Consider the following 27,365-nt stretch of genomic DNA (forward strand, 5'->3'; position numbering starts at 1 on the left):
GTCAAGTTCTGAGAGAAAAAATCTCTCTCAACAAAGTATGATTTAATAACAACAGTAAGCAATTAAAATTACAAAAGTAATAGGTAAGTAGGATCATGTCGATTCTGTCATCGTTCGAAAATACAGGGTGAGCAACAATAACTGTTTCAGTTGGCAATAACAAAAATTTTCAAGACTGTGAATTGTATCTATTTCGGTTTGTTTTATTGACATTATTGACAGCTGGCACACTTTTCAAATTTAAACGTCTTAGTTTGCGTAATCTTTTATTAATAAAATGGTTTTCTCGTTAGAACATGACATAAAAGTCACCAAAAGTCACCAGAATTTATTGCCAACTCAATCAGTAATTGTTGCTCACACGGTATTTTCAAATAAGTACTAAATATGAACGAAAAATGCAATGCAATGACATTTCAAACTTATTGAATACCTACTTGGATTCCTGATTTAATTTGTAAATACCTAAAGACAATGTATGCTTTGTAAAATGTATTTTGGGTTTTACCTGGTCAGGCTCGTCATCTTACTTGAATAACCCTGCATAAAGTATAATCCATTATAATATGTATCGATTGTTCATTTAAATTTATCTTCAAAGTAGGCATTGAAGAGGAGATTCTGAGCGCACCACGGATTACAGATCACGGATCAGACATCTAAATCAAACCTCACTTATTGTTGTGTTTTTCTCTGCAGACTGACTGGTGCGTTCACAATCGACTCCTCAACGCCAAATTTTAAGGATAAATTTAAATGAACACCCGATATACCTAATGTAATCAATTAATTCGTACTACACTGCCAACTAGCTGTCAACTGAGCCATGCTAATCATTATGCCACTGAATGTGGAAATTTAGCTTTTAGTGAAAGAGGGCAAATAGAGTTTCACACCAGTGGGGCAAATGACTTCGAGACGGCCCTGGATACCACCAAGTGTTACTATTCTACTCCATTAGAAACAATTGGGTATGTCCATAAACAGGATCTCCTTGAACTTATTTTGTGACGTTCTTAAAAACGTTTTCGTGTATAATAAAAAGCATCTTAATAATTTTCGACAGTTCATCGAAAATAGTATAATAGTTCGAAGGTGCATTTTTGTTGAATGTCGGTGTTAAACATTCGAACTGCCGCCGTATCAAAAATTGTGATTGGATTAGTAAGGCTAATTAATTGAACTAATTTCGTAATCTTTAATGTACAAAAATTTATTTTTTAACATAAAACTAGGTCACTTCAATCGGCGATAAGATAAAATTTAAAGTCGTCTTTAGACGACTTAAAATGTACGTTCTTGACCTTAATAATATTCAACTAAAAAATTGTCTATAAACTAATTTGTAACTTAGTTTCCTAAACAATGAACTAAAAGATAAATGAAAGGTATTTAATGACAAATGGCAATTTAATTAATGATAGCTCTTGGATCACGACAAAATTCATGGTTTCATATTTCTTATTGTTAACATAAAATTTAGACTGTTTCCCGTTTTCTAAATATTTTCTAAATTAAAAATATTTTTAGTGTTTTTCTTTTTTCTGCCTAAAACATCTTTGTTATTAGTATTGACCTCCGGCTCTAACTCAAGATTAGTGTCATTATCAACAATTGGGACAGTTATCATTATCCTCATTACCCTGTTATTATTAATTTGGTTTTTTATATCGTGTATTACGTGATTTTTAATTAATCAAATTATTTTATCGCATTTGTAAACGATTGAATAGTTTTCCGTTGTTTGCAGTGCCAAAAAGATGAGCATCTTAACGAATATAACTTTGTGGATAGGGTTTTTTTGTTTTGTTTTTTGGTGGCTAAATCGAACAAATAGAAACAAAAAATTTTACAAAAGTTTGCCAGGTCCACCCACGATTCCTCTTGTTGGAAATGCATTAGACTTTAAATCTACCAAAGGTGAGTAGGAACACTAGAAATATTCCTTGGATGCAAAAAATTCTTTTAGATGTGTTAACAAACTTGTGTAATTACACTAAAAATTATGGACCAATACTAAAGGCGCAAATTGGACCGTTTCGTAAGTTTATACTTGTGTCAGATTACAAGTTTTTGGAAACTATTTTAAGCAGTACTAAATTGGTTAAAAAATCTGATGATTACAACTTTTTCCATCCATGGTTAGGCACCGGTTTATTAACAAGCGATGGTAATTTGAAAATAATTGTTTGAACATTTCTGGAAACGAAATTCTAGGTCACAAGTGGAAAAAACACAGACGTGTTCTAACTCCCGCTTTCCATTTTCAAATTTTAGAACAATTTTTGGAAGTTTTTGAATCTTGTGGAAATAAAATTGTGAAAATATTTGAAAACGAGGTGGGAAAAGAAAGTTTTGATATTTATCCATATGTTACCTTATGTACGTTGGACATCATTTGCGGTGAGTTTTTTTATATTCTAAGAAATAAGAATATGAATAAGAAAATAAAGAACAATTTTTTTCCAGAAAGTATAATGGGAATTAATATTAACGCTCAGGATAATTCTGATTCAGATTATGTGCGAAGTGTCAAAAATATGTGTAGGATAGTTATCGAAAGGTCAATGTCACCATTGCAAATGTACGATTTTCTGTTTCCGTTGACAAAAAATTATTACACTCAAAAAAAGTCGTTGAAAATTTTACACAAACAAACCAATGAGGTAATTTACGCCAGGATAAAAGAGTTGGAAAATCAGAAACAGTCAATTATGAATGGCCATGACTCAAAAAAGAAAAAACCCTTCTTAGATTTACTTCTGCAGACTCAAATTGACGGCAAACCACTTACCCACGAGGAAATAAGAGAAGAAGTAGACACTTTCATGTTTGAGGTTCGTTTTTTTGTTGTGATTTCTTCGGTATGTTGAGTTTTTTAATCGCAGGGCCACGATACCACAGCTTCTGCTATAAGTTTTACCCTCTACTGCTTAGCCAATTATCCTGATGTACAGGTAGGTAAGTCAAATTCAAAGAAAATACCAAATGTTATAAAATAAAATTAAATAGAAATTAAAATTAGTTAATATTTGTTTTCACTGTAATTGTAATTTTTGGACTTTATAAAATGGTAGAAATAACGTCCGAATTCAAGTAAGATTCTTTGTACAGTAGAAGGACAATCGAAATAAAAACTAATAGTTGATCGACACATTTTAATAGAAATCATAATAAACTGTAACAAAAATTACTTAATACAAATTATTTCAATTAATATAATAACAAATTAAGAGCATAATAAACTTGATTAGAGATAGCTGCGATTTACATATTCATTACAAATAAAAAAATAAGCAGCAAGAATGTTGAATCACGTGAAAGACCAGTTAATAGCGACGAAGTTGTCGAAATTAGATAATGTAAGATTCGTTAAAAGGATAATCTGTTGTCTAAAGCATTTAATTTAATGTAATTATTATAACCCGGTATTTATTATAGCAACAACTTTTATCTTTTATCAACAGTGACTAAATATTTTTAATTTTTTAGCAAAAAGCCTTTCAAGAACAACAAATCATATTTCAAGACAAGGAAACAGACACCGCAACTTACGCTGATTTGCAAAGCATGAAATATTTAGAAAAGGTCATTAAAGAAAGCTTGAGGCTTTATCCATCAGTACCGGTTTATGGAAGAGAAACAAATGAGGAAGTACAATTTGGTACTTGCTTTATTTTGAAATTCGTGTTTTTTATTAATTAATTATATAAATACAGATGACAACACATATTTGCCTAAGGGAGATACAATATTGATATTTGCTTTTGGTATACACAGAGATCCAAAGCATTTTGAAGAGCCTGAAACGTTCAATCCGGAAAGATTTGAAAATGCTGATGGTAAATTTCCTTATGCTTATATACCCTTCAGCGCTGGACCACGGAATTGCATAGGTAAAAAAAAATTTTTCTTTATTTATTATATTTCAGTTTCTTAAAATTTACTCATACAGGTTGTATCTGAAATACATGTGTTAATTTTAACTCATAGCATAGCATAGTTAAATGAAACGTTTCTTCTATTGGAATTGTTTACGAAAAAGTTTTATTATTTAAAATTTGAAATAAATTAGTCATCCGAATGTATACTTGCCTACGGGTAAGGACGAAAATTTTCTGTTGTGATAGAAACGACACCTTGTCAAAAATTTACATTGTTATAGATAGAAGGAAATTAATTAATTTATCCAACATTCAATAGTAATATCGTGTTTTACTAGTTAGTTTTAATTGAGTAAACTGGGCTATAACTAGTCTGTTGTTTTAACCCACGTTGCCATTTGCACCGTGGGTTATAACATACATAACCCACGTTGCCATTAGCACCGTGGGTTATTAACGTTCATAACCCATCGGGAGCAGAATTTCATCAATAATGTCATTATCTAAAAATTGTGGAATATTGGATAAAACGTTGTATGGCATACGTGGGTTATTAAGTACTACCCACTCGAGGTAATAACCTACTCGGGCAAGCCCTCGTAGGTTACAAATACCTCTCGTGGGTAATATCTTAAATAACCCACTTATACCATAAATAACTATAAAATTTAAATTCTCAAGGTTACAAAAAAATACGACTCGGTTGGTAAAAATTAGGGGGCAAAAAACCTTGGAAAACTTTTGCGAATTTTGCAAAATGTCATAGAGAAAATTTTCATAAATTGGTGAGTTCTTCCACTGCTTAAAAATGTCGCACATATTTCAGATACACCTGTAAACGTAATTACATACTAAGTTTTTTTACAAAATAAGGAAAAAAATCAAACTTTAAATACATGAATACATGTGGAAATATGGCGACGAAAAGCCAAATTTTATGATGGAAACGAACTAATAATGTCTATAAATTCTTATTTTTGACATCTGTTACGAAATATTTTCAACACGCTGTATACTTTACTTGTTATACAATACCGTTGCATATCGTTACAGGTCAAAAATTTGCTATGTTGGAAATGAAAAGTACCATCTCGAAAATTTTGAGAAAATATGAGTTACAGCCTGCTTTTCCACACCACGAAATGGAACTTGTTGCTGAAACTATTTTAAAATCGACCAATGGAATTAAAATAAGTTTGAAATTTAGATAAAGTTTTATAATAATCTTGTAGTGTGAAGATGTTCCAGATGTTTTTTTTTTATTTTGTTCTTTGTTGAGAGTGAGGCCGACGTATGTTAAATCGCTGTGTGTGAATTTTGGAGTTTTTGGACTTTTGTTGACAGGCCTTCCGTAAATCTTGATGACTGGGCGAAACTCATTTTATTGTTTTTGGTTCCTCGAAATTTAAGAACTCCTATTAAGTTTTGACTTCATTGATCTGAGTCGTCGGATAAGGCCCAAAACCACAACCAAAATTCGGCAAGCGATTGCGGAGTTGTTTTGTTTTTAATTTGTAAAAGAATTTATTGTACTTTTCAATTTTTACTGGTTTCTCCACTTTCAAACTTTTGGTTTACCTTCACACTTTTGAATTCAAACGGATGCCGTAGCAACACCAAGCAAGCTCAAGGAATTTTCGGCACTCTACCACCTCCAACACCGTCTGAGCTAAACTAGGTCAAGAATCTATTTGGACTTGTTCATCTACTAGATCACAAGCTATTTAACGTAATAATTGTAGTACTCGTATATGTATATAGTAGAAAAGGTTTTAATGAACTATATTTGGCGTCAACAAAAAATGGAATAGTTTCTTTTCTTTTTAATAAAATATGTAAATATTATAGAGGTAGGTGAGGTAAGACGAGGTAATTAAAGTTTAACGTAGAATAAAATACAGGTTTTCAAAGATCAAGGTCTATCTTTATTTGTGAAAGAATCTTTGATAACGAGTTTTCTACATTTTTATTTAAAAAAGTAGTCACCAATTAACATACAGAAAAAAAGACAGTAAATCCGTGGGGAAGGATGAGGTATATTGACTGTCGCGAAACATTCGGATTGGTTTACTTCTGGTGTCTTTAGAATTACAAATTAGAAATTTTGGAATGTAACTTATCCATTACAAAAAAGATCATCTTTTTTTAGTATGTCTCCTCGAAAAAAAGATTACAAAGGATGTATTTGAAATTTTTGAAATATTTGAAATAGGTACATAATTTATTTAGAATTTTAAAAAATTGGATATTATTATCCATTAAAAAAAAATCAATTAAGCCTGGTTGAACACAAGAAAATTTTCTTTTATAATACCACGAGTAGGCATATCGATTACTATTTTTGTGGTGCAGTGAGTACACCACAAAAATAGTCTACTCAACTTTGGCTAAGAGCGGTATTCGAGGGACTATTCAACGAACAACATTTATAATAATTTTTCCTGATAATCATCACTAGTAAAAATAACCGATAATTTTCACATGTGATGAATAATCAGGAAATTTCGTTCTGATTGGTCCAGAAATGACAAATCGTGCATTTTTATTTGAGAATTTGATGTCAGTTGAATAGTCAAAATATTCACTTGTAGTAAAGAGTTTTGGCGTTACGTTTTTCAGAAAACCGTGTACGCTAACACCGGGGTTGCTAGGCAATAGCGTAGCGTAACCGATTCATTACCGCCCGTTGTTTAAATAAGCGGTTACGGTAATTGCTCGCGAATAGCGTACCGGTTATTTTAACGAAACGTAACGCGAAAACTTTCTAATACCACGAGCAGGCAAAGTTACGTCGATTATTTTTGTGGTGCAGTCACGAATATCACCCACGCTTGAATTTGAATACCACGAGTGCGTAGGACGAGTGGTATTCTCAAGCGTGGGGGACATGAGTGAGAACACCACAAAAATAGTCTACTTAACTTTGACTAAGAGTGGTATTCGAGGGACTATTCAACGAACAAAATCATTACTAGTGAAAATAACCGATAATTTTCACATGTGATGAATAATCAGGAAGTTTCGTTCTGATTGATCCAGAAATGACAAATCGGGCATTTTTATTGGAGAATTTGATGTGAGTTGCATAGTCACTTATAATACCACGAGCAGGCAAAGTTATGTCGATTATTTTTGTGGTGCTGTCACGAATGTCACCCACGCTTGAATTTGAATAACATGAGTGCGCAGCGCGAGTGGTATTCTCGAGCGTGGGAGACATGAGTGAGAACACCACAAAAACAGTCTAGTTAACTTTGACTAAGGGACTATTCAACGAAAAAAAATTATAATCAAATTTCTTGATTATTCATCACTAGTGAAAATAATCAATAATTTTCATAGTGATGAATAACCAGAAAATTTCGTTCTGATTGAACCAGAAATGACAAATCGTGCATTTTTATTGGAGAATTTGTGTCACGTGACATGTGAGTTGAATAGTCAAAATAAACTACAGAATCAGCTACCTACTAATTTTTTTTTAATTTTCTTAAATTTCAAAATTATAACGTCCCAACTATACTTATTTATCTCTCATTATTTATGTTTTAAGTTTGCAACGTTAAAGACATCAGAGATAAGAACCCTTTCTCTTTAAAATCCAATTCAGTAGGCCATGATGGTGTACCTGGAAAAATGTTTAAGTTTTCTTCCTCAGCGACTCTTCTTTATCTAACACACCCCTTTAGGTGTTATTCTTTGCCACCCATTAATCGCTCCTCCTCCATTTCCAAAGTTAGCACTTCTGCAGCACCTTCACATCTAATGGTAAGACAAATAAGTCTTCTGATCCGATTACTTATCTGTACAGTTTTTCCTGAACTGCTTAATAAAATAATTGCAAAACATTGTCGTCAACGAATCAGAGCCGGTGAGCCGGATATCCGAGCGTTTGGATCAGGAGTACCTACCACAAGACTCGTTTTTCGTTTTCCTTGCTCACTTTGTTTCAGCAAAAATGTATTCATATAGAGATGACACCCAGCGTTTGTAGATCTTCAATACGTGTAATGTTTATAATACCACTCCTATTATAAATCCCGATCACAAATTTGTTTCTCGGTAGGTACTATCGTAAAAATACTACATAAAATACAAATCAATGCTCCTCGGTTGTGTCTTGCAGTTGTCACAAAACAATTTCTCCAAGATCATATTAATCTGCCGATAAATAATAATTAATTACACGTTAAGAAATGTAAAAAACACAAAAAATCTTGGAACAACGAGTTACGTGTAGTGACACAGTTTCAATTAATTCGCGGTACCGCCACAATAACGCGCCAACAACAAAAGTACTACCGGCCGGATAGGCTAGGAACTTTGGGACGGGGTTGGTAAGCCTGTGGAGAGGGAGAAGAAGGGCGGGGGGTGAAGCGGTTGTCGGTGCGTGGGTGGTAAAGGTGGTTAGTAAATTTTGGAGTTTTCTAAGAGAACTCACAGTGTTGAGAGTGATCCACTTTTTAAAAACCGTGAGTTGAACGAGAAATCAACCCCGCTACCGTCCCGTGTAGATAATTGTGTTAAATTCAAGAATTAGACCGTTCAATTCGAATACGGAAAATTAACCCGCGTTCGTGGTGTTTAGCGTGCCAAGACTGTGTTGTAAAGGGTATGTTTGTAGATATTATTTTCTTGCATTCTGTTTCTCTCGAGAAGCATTCACTTGTTAAATTTAAGCCTTATCCCCTAAGTTTCTCCCGGAAGATGCAATTTTCAGGCAATTAGTGAGTTTCGCGAATTAGTAGCCATCGTCCATTTTTGCCACCAATTTCTAGCGGCACTTTATCCGCCATTTTCGTTTAGCCCCGCCAGTGATTGTAGCGTTCGTACCCACGTAGAGAAGGTGGTATTATACTTATGTTGCCCTGGATTTGTGATATTGTAATTATTATTATTATTATTTGTTCTCTTGAATTAAACTCGGTTTTCCACGTGTCGCTGAGTAAGCACCGCTAGGTTTCGGATGAGTCAGAGGCAGAATGTTGTAGGTAGGTACGACCCTATGAGAACTGGGTGACATTCAGGAAGTCGTGGGGTTACCTAGCAAAGTTCCGTGGGGTTAGCGCTTAGTTAGGAGGCGCACGTAGGTCTTGCTTATGCTACACTGGGATGCTAACGTCAAGCGCCGCGACGATTCTAGCACTCGTTGTTAGTCGGTAAGCTGTTGGTTAGCGAAGGCAGACCTAGGTCTTGCTTATGAGACCCTGGGATACTAACGTGAAACCCCGAGGTGGTTCTATCACTCGTTGTTTGTCGGTAAACACAGCCCGACGCGCATTAAAATGAGTATCTAGAAACGTCGCTTGATCTCAGACGATTCAGATTATTCTCCTGAGTCCCCTCACTATCGAGAGCTCCTAAGGTTATGATGGTGTACCTTGATCTTGTAATTATTGTTAATTAAGCATAGGATTGTCATTAATCGAGCTGGAAATGATCAGTAATAAACTAGCCAAAAATGAATAGGGAATTTTTCCATTTTGGAATTTTTTATAAATACAGTTTAAAATTTGTAATGAAATTTGTTAGAAATATGTATCTATACACATTAAATATAACGTTTCAAGTATTTGTAACGTTTTAAATTTATCTAGAGTTTAAGAATACGTGGGAGGATTGGGGTAATTATTTTGCTTTTCGAGAAAAATTGTGGAATTCCCTATTCATTTTTGCCTAGTTTACTTGGGATACGGCTTTGAAGATGGTTTTTATCCGTCCCTGTCTGTGATAACTGCATTATAATTTGGTTACTTTTTTTTGCAAACTTTATCTTGTAATTTTTTTCGTCCTTTACCCGTTACTGTTCGTTTTTCTCTGTTTTCCGCATTAATATTGTTGTGTGGCTTTGTAATGGCCTCAGCTAGTTAAATTACATACTTTAATTCGTATCCCACCTCCACCCGGCGGCACGGCAATTTTGCCGGAGTACATACACTATTACGGATATTACCGTTTTCGCGTGGTAAATTAAATCTTTCAATAGCAGATTTAGGATGGTGTTTACTAAATTTGGTAAAAAGAACTCTAGTTTTAATGTTTATGTTTGTAAATTAGTTTTGGACCATTTTATAACACCGAAAGAATAGGTCAGTAATGGAACAGCATATGTATTAACTGCTTTAATTAAATTATTACCGTTTAATTTTGATTTTAAAATAGATTTAATTCTTAAATAAAATTGTTTTTCTAAATTTTCTTTTATAATTGAGTGTTGAATATGATTTGATTGATTAATACCTAAATATTTATAAAATTCTCCGTTATTCGTTATACTTAATTCCCATTATTTTGGATTCGTTTCATTTGTTCGCCGGAAATAAAAGTTATTACAGACATTTTTCAATAAAAGGTATTTTGCGTCCCTCACTTGTGTGTTTTATTTTGCGGTACTCTTCCAACTGGAACCCTCAGCGTTTGCATTCTGAACCTGTTTCGTCCACAGAAAAAAACACAACGTAGGACCCTTCGCTTCGATGACGACCACCACCCATTTGTGACACTTGCATTAGTTTTCGAAAGAAGTAATGTATTAGATTATTACATACAGTCGCGGCCATTGAAAACTCAGACACTTTGACAACCCCAAACTTTTGGCTTTGTAAATGGTATTGAAAGTGACGTTTCTCAAAATGTCACTCAAACATTATCCACAGTAATTTCTTTCGCAATGGCTCTTATACTCACACCGTCCCTCAGTCTAACAAATTTTTGCAAATCAGATAATTGCGGCATTTCAAAAGTTACGCTCTATTCTGACCTAATATGTCAAAAACTGACACTGACTTTATAATCCTTGATGAAAATCCTGTTTACGCAAATCAAATTTCGGAATTTATACAGAGTGTTTAAATCTTTCCTGTCTGAGATTTCAACGGCCGCGACTGTACGTTACAAAAATTGTAGGTGTCATTGTGAAAAAAACACATATTATACAGGTGTCCCCCAAAAAAAATGAGTTCCTTATTTACCGGAGGATTTTAATTATGTATTTATACACCAAATTAAATGGTTGTGAATAGGCTACAAAAGGGCCTAATAAATTCACATATAGCCCTAAGGGCGTCAAGGCTAAACTGTCAAATTTTTTTTTTTTCAAATGCGAATACATATATTTTTTTAATAATTCTGATAGAGATTTTTAGTCTGAAAACAACAATGTATCACAAGTATACACTTACATTTACGCCTTGAAGCGCTTGGGGCTATGCGTGAATTTAGTAAGCCAATTTGTAGCCTATTCAAAACAATTTAATTTGGTCTATGGATAATTAAAATTCTCTGATAAATAAGGGAGCTATGGACAGCCTGTATAATAACATTTTTATATCAAAACAAGTGTTATTAATTATTTAAAAGTTATAATATGAAATGTCAATAATCTCAACAATTAATTAAGTATGGTTCAACATGTTATGAATGTTATTATCCATGTCTAAATTGTCACCAAGTACCATCTTCAAATATTATTAAATTACGTTTAATCTTATCATAAAGGCATTTTCAAGTTTCAAGACATTCGTGTCATGGGAGTCCACGTAATAAATTTAATCAACAACAGAACTCTTTAAAATAAACATTTTTTACAGATCTATTGATCCTTTTTTTATTGATTTTTTTTTTACATTTTTCTAACCCCTAGTTTCACACTCCGATCATGGTTTAATCATCAAGTGAAACGAAAGCATGAGTGAAAATGTTTTTGTGCGGTAAAAAAAAAAGCAATGGATGTGTAAATACATGAGCGGGTATGAATTTTAGGGTTCAAATTATATTTAATTTTCATTTAATTTTAAATAAAAATCTTGCATATTTAGCTGATACCCTTGCTTTTCTGTTTTTCGTTTTTTTTTCGGAAATGGAGGAATAAATAATGAAAGGAATGTTTGGATATTTACACAAATACATGAAACATCACAATTAATTTTCTTCTATTTCTCGACTGTTGTAGAGGTACGTATTTTCATATTTGGTAGCGGAAACAAAAGACTGAGAAATGTCAGAAAATTGTATTGTCAGTGTCAAATTTCTCATAAACGCCGTAAAAAAGAATGTAAAGGACGGTAAATTTTCGCTAAATACCTAGATCGAAAATATAAATTCTAATGATAATGAAACCAGTAAAAATGCTATCCGGCATTTCTTGGATCTTGGAACTTCTCTAATTGATTATCCTCACTTATACTTCCAAAATCAAATTCACAAGTAAATGATCAAGCTAATGAAGAAGCAATTTTAAATTGGAGTTTAATTACTAGCATGAAACCTTGGCTTATGATCAGAAAATTTGGGATGAAAAAATTCACAATATTTCTCATAAAACGTTATTAGATAGAATATCTTCAGACAAAGACCAAGCTCGTTTATTAGCTCTTAACGAAAAAGAATCTGGAGCTTGGCTACATGCACTCCCTTCTACAAGTTTAGGTGCGCTTTTAGATAAATCAATCTTTAGAATTTTTATTTGTTTACGGCTTGGTATTCCAACGTGCGTTCCTCACCAATGTACATGTGGCGAAATTGTCGATAAAAATTGGGCCATCATGGTCTATTATGCTACAGAAGTGCTGGAAGAAGAACACGTTATGAAATGATCAACGACCTTGTTAAACAAGCTCTAACATCTGCCGAAATTCCTTCGATTAGAGAAATAAATGGACACTATAGAGAAGATAACAAAACACCAGACGGTATAACTTTAATTCCTTCGTTATGTAGCAAACCTCTTTTATGTGATGTCACATGCACCGATATATTGGCTCAGTCCGAGGCTCAATCTTATATTCGATAATCCTCAAAGAAAGCAGGAGAAGCCTACGGGAAAATGTAAAGAAATCCAAATACTTAACTATAACGACTAATAATAATTACTACATATTTTGTACCTATTGCTATTGAAACTATGGGTCCTTGAGGTGATGACGCAAAAAAAAATTAATAAGATTGGTGAAAAAATACACAGCATTACAAATGAAGCAAGATCAACTTTTTATTTGATCCAAAGAATAAGTATTGCATTACAACTGGGTAATGCAGCGTCAATTCTTGGAACAATACACTTCAATGAGAAATTAGAAGAAATATTTTAGCCAGACCATATTTCTATGCAAGCTGTTGTAATGAATATTACCATAATAAATACAAAAAAAGGCTATATTCTATCTCGTGATTCGGAAGTCACGTTAAGCCATTGGTCCCGGTCTATTGAGTTGGTCATCATGCCCCTCACAGATTTGTAAGCCAGTCCTAGACTGTGAAACAAATTTTTTACTAACAATAACTGAAAATGTTTCAAATGATATTGGGTTAAGTTTTGGTATTGATAAGTGTGAAATGCAGTCAATATGTCGCGGTCATTACGAACATTTAGAATATACAGGTGTCCCAGAATTCGCGGATCAAATTTAGTGTGCGTTTTCCTTGGTGATAAGTGAAAGCAATAGCGTTTAAAAAAAGTACAGGGTATAATAGATTATTTGTAATGAATAATTAAAGTTGACCAAGCAGAAGGATGCTGTTAATTGGAATTTCAGGTAAATTTAACCAACAGTTTGAATTGCCTAGCAACATAATTCTAGTAAGAATGGTATGGAATTTCCAGTAAATGTTTGGGCAACTGTGAAGATTTTGACAACGTCAAGTTATAATTTAATTCGAAATTGTCAAACTTTGTATTGAAATTATGTATACAGCTGCAGAGTATACCGAAATGCTCATACTTTATGGAGAGTGCGGGCGCAATGCACGTGAGGATGCAAGAAAATATGCAATACGTTTTCCACGACGTTTGCCATAACGTATTTCTACGGTTGGTGGATCGTGCTGGAGACACTGGGTCCTTGGTGCCTACATGACAAGAAATTGGTGGTCCCCAGAGACTGAAGATGCTGTTCTTCAGTCCTTTGATGACGACGGTAGAAGAAGTATATTTCAAGAACTATATTTACCGGGAACCTATTAATAGTTTAGAAGAACTGAATGACCAAATTCACGAAGCACTGGCTACTGTTATTCCTAATATACTTAGACTGGCAAGGGAAAATTTAATAAAACCAGCTCGCCTATGCCTTCAGATGAAAGGTGGTCATTTTAAACACTTGTTATAAATTATTCTTTTTATTTTGCATGTTTTTTATTTCATTTGTTGCATTCTACATCGTTTAAGTTTATAAAATTTAGGCCCGGTTTATTTACCTTCAAGTAACTTTATTTGAACGGTAATTACCACGGTTCTACCAATAGCAGATTCGAAATCATAGCAACTACTGGCCAGATAAATTACTTGAAGGTGAATAAACCGGGCCTAAATCTTAAATTTTTACTAATAATGATGCTAGTTCAATCCAGTTTTGTCTTCGTTCTTTCAAATCATATTCAACACTCAATTATAAAAGAAAATTTAGAAAAGCAATTTTAAATAAGAATTAAATCTCTTTTAAAATCAAAATTAAACGGTAATAATTTAATTAAAGCAGTTAATACTGTAGTGACCCAGTTTAAAATTTAAAATTGTTAATTCCCGGTACCGCCACGAGAGCGCGCCAAATGGGAAGGTACTAGCGGCTAGACTAGGAACTAAGGGATGGGGTTGGTACTCTTGGCGAGTTGGGGACGCTGTTGAAAAGCGGAAATATAGGGGGGATGAAACGGGCTCGCGCGGGCGGTTGAAGGGGGTAGGTCACTTTTGTTTAGATTTTCGAAACAAACACACCTTGCGAAGAGCGATCCAATATTCCAAAAATCTGTAAGTTACATCTAAACCGATTACACTACCGTTCCGAGTAGATTTTGTGTCCCCGTGAAGAATCCGGTTTTTTTGAATTCACCTGGGTAATTTATCCCACTTTCGTTGCCCTTTTTTGTGTTTTGTTTTTTGGGACCTGGACCACGTGGTAAGGGTATGTTGTAGTTTTCATTTTGTTGCATGCTGTTGCTTTAAGAAGCGTCCATTTGTTAATTTTAAGCGTTATCTTTCTTCTGGGAGGTTCATTTTTTTAACAATCTGGTAATTTCGAAAATTCGGAGCCGTCGTCCGAACCGCGTGCGTCCATTTTGTTTTTTTCTTCACTAACATTTTCTAACGGCACTCGGCCCGCCATTTTCTTTTTGTTTAACATTACCAGCGATTATTGTATTCGTGATTTATGTTGTTTACTGATATTTGTGCCATTTAAAGTGGTTTTATTTTATCGTTATTTAACTTCGCGTTTTGTTCTCTTTTATTTCCTCATTGTTTAATGTTGCGGTTTGTTTTGCTTATGTTATCCTTGTTTAATGTTGCGTTTTGTTTTGTTTATTTAATCCTTGTTTAATGTTGCGCTTTGTTTTGTTGAATTTTCGCATCGTTTAATGTTACGCCTTGTTCGATTGAATTAAACTCGGTTGTTGTTTTTTTTTCTTTGTGTTGTCGCTAGATTTCGGAAAAGTTAAAGTTAAAATGTTGTAAGTACGATCACATGGGGGCTAGGTGACATTCAGGAGGTCGGGGGATTGTTTGGTCAAATTCCGTGGGGGCGACGGTTATGTAGGACCGTATAACGGAGGTGGTACAAGTTCTGCTGTATGCGACTCTGAGAAGCTCATCGTACAACCCCGAACGCTTATATCACTCGGAATTGGTCGGTACACAGTAGTCCGACACGCGATACCTCGAGTACCTATAAATGTCGCTGCTTTCAAGACGATTCAGATTTTTCTGAGTCCCCTCGCGGCCGAGAGTTTGTTACCTCCAGCTCTAAGCTCCCGTTGGCGTACCTTGACCGCGTAGTTTCAAATAACCATTGTTTTTGTCATTCATCTAATTGTAAAATATGAGTAATACCTGGGATACGGTTTTTGAAGAGGGTTTTTCATCCGTCCCTGTCTGTAATAACTGCACCATAATTTGTTTACTTGTTTTGCAAGCTTTAACTGTCATTTTGTCTCATGTGCCCGTTTTTCTGTTATTTTAAATATTGTTGCATTCATCTTGTCGTTTATCTTTGTGATGTACTCAACTAGTTAATTTCTCGTACTTCGTTAAACATAATTTCTGTCCTTTGTATTCGTTTCAATTTCTTTTTCATCAAAGTTATTACAGGCATTTTTAATAAAAGGTATTTTGCGTCCCTCACATGTGTGTTTTATTTGCGGCACTCTTCCAACTGGAACCCTCATCGTTTGCATTCCGAACCTTTTTCCGCCAAAAGAAAGACACAACGTAGGGCTCCTCCGCTTCGATGACGATCACGACCACATTTGTTACCGTTTTGCGCAGGTTCAAATATTTGGCGGAAAAAGTAATGTATTCAAATCATTACAATACATATTATGCCCATATAATACCCCGGAGCCCCCCCGCACCACCAACCGAAAAAAGGGAAAAAATTAGTCGACCGCAAGGTACCTGATAGGCCAATATGATGAAAGGGGAAGGCAATTTAAAAAAAAAAAACATTAAAACCAGAGTTCTTTTTACCAAATTTAGTAAACATCACCCTAAATCTGCTATCGAAAGATTTAATTTACCACGCGAAAACGGTGGTAGGGGTTTTTCAAATTTAGAAATACTGCAACACAATCAAATTGCTTCACTAAAAAATTATTTCCTCAATAGAGCTCGTGATAACACCTTTTTTAATGCTTTGGTTTCAGCCGATAAAGGTTACACACCTTTAAATTTAACTGATAATATAATTTCAGATATTGTTAAGCCAAATATACCTGACACTATAGCAAATATCAAACAGAAGTCTCTACTTGGGAGACACTTTAAAGAACTGGAATAACCAGAAATTAATATTCTGGGCTTAAGAAATCAAATATTCACCCTGAGACGGAGGGTTTTATATTTTGCAATTTAGGATCGTGTTATAAATATAGGGTTATTCTAAATGATTGTAGTCGAAGTAGGCCATGCCCATGTTATAAAATTTTTGCCGCTTTCATGTGAACAGTCAGTTTTGTCGCTGTCACTGTCATTTTTTAGGTGAAAAGTGCGGTGATGAGATGTTTATTTATTTTTGTTAAATTAACGATTGAATTAAGAAATATTAAGTTGTTTTGCACTCAAATTAACTCCCGTGTGTACTCACTTATTCACATCATTTTGATGTTTTTTTATGTTGAGCGGCAACCATAAATTTTACATTCAGTTTTCACGCCTACTTCGACTACAATCATTTAGAATAACCCGTTACAAGAAATTATAAAAAACACATATACGGTTTGCAATCGATCATTGATAAATGTAGGATTTGCGGAACTGAAGGGGAAACTATTGAACATATCATTTATTCTTGCACTGTTTTGGCTCAAAGCAAATATAAGAAACGTCATGATATATTCGCTAAAATTATACACATGAATTTAGCTGTTAAATTCAATTTATTAAAGAATACACAACCACATTATAGTTATACACCAGAAAGTTGTTTGGAAAATGATAATTACAAATTATATTTTTTGTTCGACACTGTAAGAATTTGAGAATTTTCTCCTATGTGAACGGATTTTGATAAATGTCACCAATTGTCAAAACGAAACGTCAAGCTAATTTTAAAGATTTTAAGCGATTTGGAGCCATTAAGGAGCTCGTCGAACAAAAAAACGTTGTATTCAACTCGTTCGTATGTTAATTGGGCTTTTTTGGCACTCGTGGGTCTTGCCCCACTCGGGCCAATTTACACAAGAACTCGTCAAATAAACTACTATTGATCGAACAGTTTTAACTGACATTTATATTAAGCATAACAGACCAGACATTATTATTTTAAATAAACAACAAAAGCAAGCATTTCTTTTAGATATAGCTGTTCCAAATTCACATAATATAACACATATAACACAAAAATTAATAAATATTTAGAGCTCTCCGTTGCTATGAGAAATCTTTGGTGTTTGGAAAAAATCTTGTGTGGTCTAGCTGGTTTGATGATGATGATGTAAAATGATGTTTTTACACTTTGCACTTTACTGATTCGATACTATTCACTGTTGGATATGATTTTTCACGATTCCGGTATTTTTCACGTATCCGGCTCGAAGGACCATTAAATGTGTGGTTTGCTGGATTGATGGTGATGATGTATAACTTAACAAATGTATATTGTCTCCTGTTGTGTTAAGTTACAAAGGTATGATACAGGTAAAGATAGAGTGGTGACAGAGAGACGGACAGTGGCTGGACGGCTCTCGTCAGTGGTTATATAAGCTAAGTTGGGGTGGGAAAGGGACACCCCTACTGGTTACTTCGATTTTACCACTTATAATTTCAGTAACGGGAATAGTACCCCAATCTCTTTTTAAAAATTTAAAAATTTTGGATTTAGGTAACACATTGGTAGTTGAAATTTAAAAAGGTATATTATTATACTCATGTCATATCGTGAGGAATTTCCTTAACATTGACACAGAACATAATAATTAATAAAACACAACAAAGTCAAAATGTGGAGGCGAGACGCCGGTAATTATGTTGATTAGCACTGCACTATTACTTGATAGTAAGTGCTTATTCACAATGGACATAAGCTTGACATAAGGCATAAGAAATTCATGATACATGCAGTAGATATACTACTAAGCGACAAAGGCGTAGCAAAGGGGGGTGCCAGGTGAACCCGGCCCACCCCAGAATTTTTCTGGCCCACCCCAGAATAAAAGTGAAACACGAAAGCGCTGAAATGGAATGATAAAAATTCTCGAAAAATTCGGAGTTTATTCAGTGATCATATCAATTTTCTTTCACAGGCTTAACTTAATCTATGTAGATCTATGTCTGTGGTCGGTCAGCAGCGGTGGTTTAAAAGTGGTTTTTTGTTCGACACTGCCAGAATTTGAGAATGTTCTCCTGTGTGAACGGATTTTGATAAATGTCACAACTTGTCAAACGAACCGTCAAGCTAACTTACAGATTTTAAGCGATTTGAGCCTTTAATAGGCTTGTCGAAGAAAACAACTCTGTATTCAACTCGTTCGTGTGTAAATTGGGCTTTTTTGGCACTCGTAGGCCCACTCATGCCAAACAAAGCCCAATTTACACACAAATTCGTTAAATAAACTATGTAAGTATGTACATTTGCGGCCGTTGAAAACTCAGACACTTTGATAACGCCAAACTTTTGGCTTTGTAAATGGTATTGAAAGTGACGTTTCCCAAAATGTCACTCAAACATTATCCACATTAATTTCTCTCGCACTGGCTCTTATACTCACACCGTCCCTCAATCTAACACATTTTTGCAAATCAGATAATTGCGGCATTTCAAAAGTTACGCGCGATTCTGACCTAATATGTCAAATACTGACACTGACTTTATAATCCTTGATGAAAATCCTGTTTACGCTAATAAAATTTCGGAATTTATACAGAGTGTTTAAATCTTTCCTGTCTGAGATTTCAACGGCCGCAACTGTACTATTAAAATCTGGCCCACCCCAGAGAACAATCATTGCTACGCCCTTGCCGAGCGATCATTTAAAAAATAAATGGAGTTTGCTTTGGAGCCTATGCTATAGCATGGGTTGCCATAGGTAACACGCCGACTCCATTTATTTTTTAATTGATCGCACCGTATTAATTTTTACGTAACTTATGAGAAGTCACCTCAGTGAACATTATTGTTGTGTACAAAAAGGCATGAAGAATCATATTGGAGTTATATGGACACATAAATTATTTTCCAATTGCCCAAATTTACAAATTATTCTTAGGTATCTCTTATGTAGGTAGCGCCAGAATTACCCGGCCTGACTATGAAGGAGGCAAAATAAAGTATAATTTTTCAAATTAATTTTTGATGTAATCTTCCTTAACTTCAATACACTTGTTACATCTTTTAATTAACAACTCAATTCCTTTAAAAAAATATTCTTTTGGTTTATCCTCAAAACGGGCGACTACCGCTGCTTTTAGCTCATTATCATCATTAAAACGTCGCCGACATAGATATTTTTTTAAATATCCAAACAGATAATAGTCACTAAGGGTCATGTCTGGGCCACAAGGAGAATGGTCGATTTAGTGGAAACCAAAATCCAGCACGGCGACTTGTGCGACACAGGGAGTAGGAACTGGTGCATTGTCATGCACTATCCGGGCGCCTCTGGTTTGCTTCCCCCGGTATATTGTCCCGCAATTGATGAAGCAATACTGCATAATATTTGCCCTTGACCGTGGTGTTAGTTTCCTTAAAATCTATAAGAAGCAATCCCTCACAATCACAGAAAATTGTGGCCATTACCATTTTTGTTGATTGACAAACTCTGAATTTTCTTGGGGGTGTTTCACCCTGACGTCGCTATTCCATCGATTCCTTTTTCGGCGGAGGATCATAGTACAAGACCATTGTTTCATCTCCTGTTGTACTGGTCTTCAACACAGCCTTTGGATCTAATCCACAGAGCTTTAAAAGTGTTCGTACACATTCAACTCGATGTTGCCGCTGAACAGCCGAAAGAAGTTTGGGAACCCATCTTGAGCTGACTTTATGCGTTCCCAAATGGTCATGCAGGATCCAGCGAAGACTTGTATTTGAAAGCTTAACCATTTCTGATATTTCTTTGACCTTCTAACGGTGGTCACTTAATACCAACTCTTCAGCAAGGGCAATATTGTCATCCGTGAACCTCTACTGGTCGACCAGATCCTGGATCATCTTCAAGGCACTCTTGTCCCATACGAAAGCGCTTTGCCTATTCTTTTACTACAGAATACGAAGAACAACTTCCACTGTACACGTCATCCAAACTTCATTTGATAATTTAGGGAGTAAATCTTTTTTTTACCAAGAATTTTATCACAGCTCGATACTCGATTTGACCCACTTGAGACATTTTACTGAATACGTCGTGTTTAAGATACCTTCAATTAAAAACTGTTTAACGTAGAACGTCAATTTTTTTTGTAAGGCTTTCTAAGATAACTATCTATTAAATGCCAAATGTTTGTCCTGCTAGAAAATGTGGATCTATGTCAGGCCGGGAATTTTTGGCGCTTACTCGTATTTCTTATGTCTTATGTCCATTGTGAATAAGCACTAATAATCGTAATAGTGGTATGTACTCCGGCAAAATTGACGTGCCGCCGAGTGGTGGAGGGTGAGTTATACATGCTGTTACGTTATTATTATTTTCCCTGTTCCCAGGTACGCTACAAATTTAATAACGATTTTTTTTCTTTGGCTTCGCTTCGGCCTCACAGTTGTTACCTCGAAAGCGCAGCGACCTCTTCGGTGAAGAAGGTGGACTGTCCAGAGATCAGAAGAATGATACAAAGGTGGTATCTTAAACGAAATGTTTATTCACTCAAACGCTGGATCCGAAAGGACTTAACAATACTGACCAAATCGACAGCAACGCCTGAAAGGTCCTTCTCCGAGTCCGCGATCAAAGAAATTTTTAACAAAAAATAAAAAAAGCTAAGGAAAGGAGGAAGGGTGGCCGATCCTTGCGACGGACGCTAGTACCGCCGCCCACACCGGCGGGGAGGTCCTCCGGTTCCTTCCTCGCTTCAGATAAATAAGGTAAAAAAATATAATCGCGATTAGGTCCGGAGAAGAACCTCGCACAAAAAGTCGTTGATGAGTGCCGATACTCACTACCAGGCAAGGTCCGTGACTCGCTACGCTCATCGTGCCTTAAACATACTCATGTAATAATAAAGCGTCTTATTAAACTCGTATAATAATATACTGTTAAAACACCGGATCTGGACAGAGTTAGGTAGGACTAATTGATATTAATAAACATCGTCCTTTTTTAAACCAACTAAGCTAAAGTTAAATTATTGACAATTTTACCAATTTCTAAAGTATTTTATTAAAACTGTGTAATGATCTGAATACATTATTTTCCGCCAAATATTCGAACCTGCGCAAAACGGTAACAAATGTGGTCGTGATCGTAATCGAATCGGAGGAGCCCTACGTTGTGATTTTCTTTTGGCGGAAAAGGTTCGGAATGCAAACGATGAGGGTTCCAGTTAGAAGAGTGCCGCAAATAAAACACACATGTGAGAGACGCAAAATACCTTTTATTAAAAATGCCTGTAATAACTTTGATGAAAAAGAAATTGAAACGAATACAAAGGACAGAAATTAAGTTTAACGAAGTACAAGAAATTAACTAGTTGAGTACATCACAAAGATAAACGACAAGATGAATGCAACAATATTTAAAATAACAGAAAACGGGTACATAACAGACAAAATGACGGGTTAAAGCTTGCAAAACAAGTGAATAAATTATGGTGCAGTTATTACAGACAGGGACGGATGAAAAACCCTCTTCAAAAACCGTATCCCAGGTACTACTCATATTTTACAATTCGATTAATGGCAAAAACAATGTTTAATTTGGAACTACGCGGTCAAGGTACGCCAACGGGAGCTTAGAGCTGGAGGTAACAAACTTTCGGCCGCGGGGGGACTCAGAAGAATAATCTGAATCATCTTGAAATCAAGCGACGTTTATAGATATTCGGGGTATTAATGAACGTCAGACTATTTCACCGACCAAGCAAGAGTGACAGAGCGTTTCGGGGTCGTACGATTAGCATTCCTAGACCGCAGCCGCAAAGACCTAGGTCCGCCTGTCCGACCAATCGTTTCCCGACAAACCCCCGAAATCTCTATAACCTCGACGGAAGCTTCACGAAAACATCCCGACGCCGCTCCCGCAAAGACTTAGGTCCGCCCCCGCTAACGGCTCTAAATAACCATAGCTTCCACAGAAATTTACTAAACCACCCCACGACTTCCTGATTGTCACCTAGCTCCCATAGGGGTGCACTTACAACATTTTACTTAAACTTTTCCGAAATCTAGCAACAACACAAAGAAAAAATCCGAGTTGAATTCAATCGAACAAAGCGTAACATTAAACGATGAGAAAATTCAGCAAAACAAAGCGCAACATTAAACAATGATAAATAAGCAAAACAAAACGCACCATTAAACAAAGAGCAAATAAAAGCGAACAAAGCGCAAAGTTAAATAACGATAAAATAAAATCGCTTTAAATGGCACAAATATCGGTAAGCAACATAAATAAATGTTAGTGAAAGCAAAACAAAATGGACGCGCGCGGCTACTAATTTTCGAAATTACCAGATCGCCTAAAAAAATGAACCTCCCGGAGAAAACTTACTGATAATGCTTAAAATTAACAAATGGGAGCTTCTCGAAAGAAATAGCATGCAACAAAATGATATTTATAACATACCCTTACCAAAAAAAACACAAAAAGACAGCGAACGTAGGATAAATTACCCGTGTGGATTAAAAAAATGCCGGATTCTTCACGGAGACACAAAATATCTACTCGAAACGGTAGTGTAATTGGTTCGGACTTAACTTACAAATTTGAGAAATTGGATCGCTCTTCGCAAGAGGTATTCATTTCGAAAAACCAAACAAAAGTGACCTACCCCCTTCAACCACGTGCGCGAGAGACCGCTTCACCCCCGCTATATTTCCGCTCTCCGCGTTGCCAACTCCCCAGGATTACCAACCCCATCCCTTAGTTCCTAGTCTAGCCGCTAGTACCTTCACATTTGGCGCGCTCTCGTGGCGGTACCGTGAATTTAAAATTTAAATTTTAAACTGGGTCACTACAACTGAGTACCAGTTTAGTGTAGCTTTCACAACATTTTCATTTTTTTTTTATTAATTTCTAACATTTTGTTAATTTTAACCACTGGAAGAAGTCGCCAATATAGGAAACTCTATAACATTTCACAAAATTCGCAAGAGTTTTCCGAGATTTTTTGACCCCCAGTTTTTACCAAATGAGTCGTTTTGTGTGATTAATTAGTCTCTTTTTTGTAACAATGAGAATTTTAATTTTTTTTTTTCTACAACAATGTAACATTTTTGGCATTTTACCCATAAGCTTATTTTTTCCAAATTTTAAATAAATTTGTAAAACTTTTTCGTAAAAAAATCAAATGGAAAAGCCGTTTCATTTAACAAGCTCTGCTACGTGTTAAAATTAACACCCTGTATTTATTTAATTCGGACAGTTGTTTGCAAAAAACCAGGAACTGTTAGATTAAAATTGACACATTTTTACAATTTCTCCATAGTGGGAAACCTTCTTACGAGAGATAGGTTAGAATTAACCTCAAAATTCAATGACATTTTAAAAAATTATTTGATAGATAGGTCAAGTAGACAATTAATTGACAAATGGACAAATCAAATTTACATTAAGAAAATTTTCGTTTCCCGTTTTTTTGCAACCAACTGTACTCATTTGACTTTTTGTATCTGTCGATCCCAGTAGCGATAAATTATTATTAATAACAAAATTTAGATGCAAAAATAAATACAGATACGTACTTGTTTCAAATAATAAGGATTTTATTTAAAATTTTATAAAATATGTAATGTACAGTTGCGGCCGTTGAAAACTCAGACACTTTGACAACGCCAAACTTTTAGCTTTGTAAATGGTATTGAAAGTGACGTTTCTCAAAATGTCACTCAAACATTATCCACATTAATTTCTCTCGCAATGGCTCTTGTACTCACACCGTCCCTCAGTCAAACACGTTTTTGCAAAGCAGATAATTGCGGCATTTCAAAAGTTACGCGCGATTCTGACCTAATATGTCAAATACTGACACTGACTTTATAATCCTTGATGAAAATCCTGTTTACGCTAATCAAATTTCGGAATTTATACAGAGTGTTTAAATCTTTCCTGTCTGAGATTTCAACGGCTGCAACTGTACCATCGGTGGACATTAAAAGCTGGGACATCCAAAAAATTTTCATTGTGTATCAAACTTTCGCTTTGTCACAAATTGTCAGATTAACTATTATCACAATGACATCACTCTCTTGTAAAATTAAAATAATTAATATAATTTTTCAATGTTTTTTTTTTTTGTTAGCTACCTGTTTTGACCACCAATAAACCGATTCTGTGAATAATTACCAACTATTTAATCGAGAAAACAAACTATATTGTTTCAATATGAAACAAACTGAACTTTAAGTTGACGGTTTTGATAAATAAACGTCATTCACCCAGTCATAATTTTTACCTCCTTTTTGTAAAAACCGAAATTTAACCGACACAAATTTTGTAATTTTTGACTTTATACAATTGTCATTTTGTCCCAGCTTTTAATGTCCACCGATAGTACAATCGCGGCCATCCAAAAGTGAACGATAGCTTGCGAAAATTTTCGTATTTTTCGTTGGATTAAATCAGGCTGTATTCATTGGCGTTCGTGCAGCAGGCGTTACTATTTTAATAATAAAAAGTTGTAATGAGGTTGAGAAGTAATTAATACATTATTAACGTGAAAGTAAACTTTAGTAAAGGAATCTTTCCAACACCTATTCGTATTGGCCTTGCAAGCCTGTTTTTTTGCCAACGCCTCTTTATATTGAAGTCTTATTGGCTTATTGCACTGTAATTTTCTCGCCACAGAAGCCAACGACCAATTTTCTTCTAGCTTTGTAATAGCCCTAGCTGTCTGAATCGGAGTGAGATGTGGCATTAAAAAAAAAATAGTTTCAATAATTTTTTTAACGCTAGTGTCAAACTTTGACATTTTAGGACGCCTATGATTTACAGTAAAAATCAAACTATTAAAAAAAACCGTTCACTTTTGGATGGCCGCGATAGTACATACAGAATACTTTATAAAATTTAGATAGTTGTAACCACGACCTGCTGTATAATAACCTGCCTGTTCATTAAAAAAGCATTGCGAAAATGTTTCCAAGAAAGAGCCGATTTTCGCCAATGAGGGCGCCACAGTACGGGCGCTTTTAAAGAATAAAAATGCGGAAAAATATGTTTAGACATGATTTTAGAGTTAAGATTGAGTACAGTAAGTTCATATTTTCTTTCTAAAACAATACTGAATATAATTGTATTTTTGATTTTAAATTCGAATGTCATTTGAACGAAAAAAACTCTCGGTGAAAAAAACTAAAGATGAATAATATCCCCAAAAAGCGCCCGTACACTAGCGCTCTGCGGGGATCACTCAAATTACGCTTTTGAACAGGCCGGTTATAATCACTGACCTCTATAACATGGACCGAGGATGCTATGTTTCAAAACTGAAGCAGAAAGTCGGCCATATTGCTAGTCTCAATTTTTAGTAACTTTCTTTTTGTCCAGTTAACTGAATTCTGTCCTGCTTTTCACTGACGTTTGACGTTGACAGGTGTGGTCGTGCTCGTTGATGGAGACGATTTAAATATAACTCAACCATGTTTTTGTGACCAAATTTGCAGAAATCACGAATAAAATCACAAATAAGAAATCAGGGAACTCAACAGAACGAGTGACAGAATGATGTCACTAAATCTGCTGCCAACAGTATTTTGGTGTAAAACTAAAAGTTTCCAATGTGAGACTACAAAGATGGCCGACTTTGTAGCTTCACTTTTACTGTGGCAGGGACCACTGCACACGCAGTCCATGTTATAGAGGTCAGTGGTTATAATACAGCAGGTCGTGGTTGTAACAATCTTTCTGTTAGGTGCTTAACGCACAGCCTAAAACACAATACTGCCACTGCCCAGGAGAGGGCGCATTGCTATTACTTCACAACCAAAGAAATACCAAAAATATACCAAGACAAGAACGTACTATTGCGATCAAAAAATTTTGGACACTAATGTCATCGTACTGTCTTACATTCTAAAACGACCCTTATGTATTAATAACCTCAATTTTGATTGTGTCAATTTTGAAAATGTGAATGTCAGATTTACCGAGAAAATATTTAAAAAGTTGTAAAAATCAGACAAATGGAATAGAACGAGCTTTTAATTAATAAAAAATATAAAACAAATACCCAAATGTACTCGCATATTTAAAAAATTATATTTTATACCGGTGTCAAATTGACAACAATTTCATCTTTCAGGTGACAGTTTCAATAAAGCATGATTTAGAGTAATTTTTTTAATGTGACAGAAGTTTGATGTCCAAAATTTTATGATCGTAATAGTACTATGGCGGACAATAAATTTAGGCCGGCCTGTCATTGGCTTGACATCAAAATGTGAAGCTGGCATTATGTTCAACTAACCCCATTTTCGATTTTTGTCATTCTTGTCATCGTGACAGCGATAATCAAAATTAAAATTGGGAAAAGAAGCGCGCACCAGAGAGAAGTGCTACTACAAATCAGTTACGCTATGCATCATGATCTGTAAGTTACGAAAAGGGCGAAGGAAAAGCCAAACAGCTTGAAAACCTTCAGTTTGACAAACTGACACATCAGTCATAATGACAATAAATGGTCGCTTGCATTGACTTTTTTGAAATGTCAGAAATTTGCCGGTCTAAATTTATTGTCCGCCATAGTACGAGGTTATGCTAAAATCGTAGATTGCGGTGAGCACATTGCGCATTCGAAGAATGTAAATGCACGGTGTTAAAATTAATATTCCGACTTATTTTTTATTTTTCAATTAATAAAAAGCCAGAAATGTGAAATAAGTACTTCGTTTGTACATATTATTA

General features: G+C 35.0%; 2 protein-coding genes across 3 annotated transcripts in view; both read left to right on the forward strand.

Annotated features, from left to right (window-relative positions):
* The window catches only part of LOC138131904 (cytochrome P450 4d2-like), a 100,072-nt gene that overhangs the window by 29,946 nt on the left and 42,761 nt on the right, over positions 1-27,365 (forward strand). The gene's annotated exons all lie outside the window — the stretch shown is intronic.
* On the forward strand, positions 792-5,796 carry LOC138131902 (cytochrome P450 4V2-like). Of its 2 annotated transcripts, none has more exons than XM_069049169.1 (9): positions 792-971; positions 1,751-1,920; positions 1,970-2,170; positions 2,218-2,403; positions 2,470-2,837; positions 2,889-2,957; positions 3,493-3,664; positions 3,720-3,896; positions 4,938-5,796. In XM_069049169.1, exons 2-9 carry the CDS (start codon positions 1,761-1,763, stop codon positions 5,093-5,095), a joined length of 1,491 nt encoding a protein of 496 aa, XP_068905270.1. In that variant the 5' UTR covers positions 792-971; positions 1,751-1,760; the 3' UTR covers positions 5,096-5,796. The 2 variants fall into 2 exon arrangements, with proteins under 2 accessions (XP_068905270.1, XP_068905269.1); XM_069049168.1 differs by lacking the exon at positions 792-971 and adding an exon at positions 1,038-1,164.

The sequence above is a fragment of the Tenebrio molitor genome, chromosome 5, assembly GCF_963966145.1.
Source record: "Tenebrio molitor chromosome 5, icTenMoli1.1, whole genome shotgun sequence".
NCBI classification, from domain to species: Eukaryota; Metazoa; Arthropoda; class Insecta; order Coleoptera; family Tenebrionidae; genus Tenebrio; species Tenebrio molitor.

Coding starts and splice junctions, on each gene's coding strand:
- LOC138131902 (XM_069049169.1), top strand. CDS start 1,761: ATGAGCATCTTAACGAATATAACTTTGTGGATAGGGTTTTTTTGTTTT. Junction 2,171..2,217: donor CGGTTTATTAACAAGCGATG/GTAATTTGAAAA, acceptor ACGAAATTCTAG/GTCACAAGTGGAAAAAACAC. Junction 2,838..2,888: donor TAGACACTTTCATGTTTGAG/GTTCGTTTTTTT, acceptor TTTTAATCGCAG/GGCCACGATACCACAGCTTC.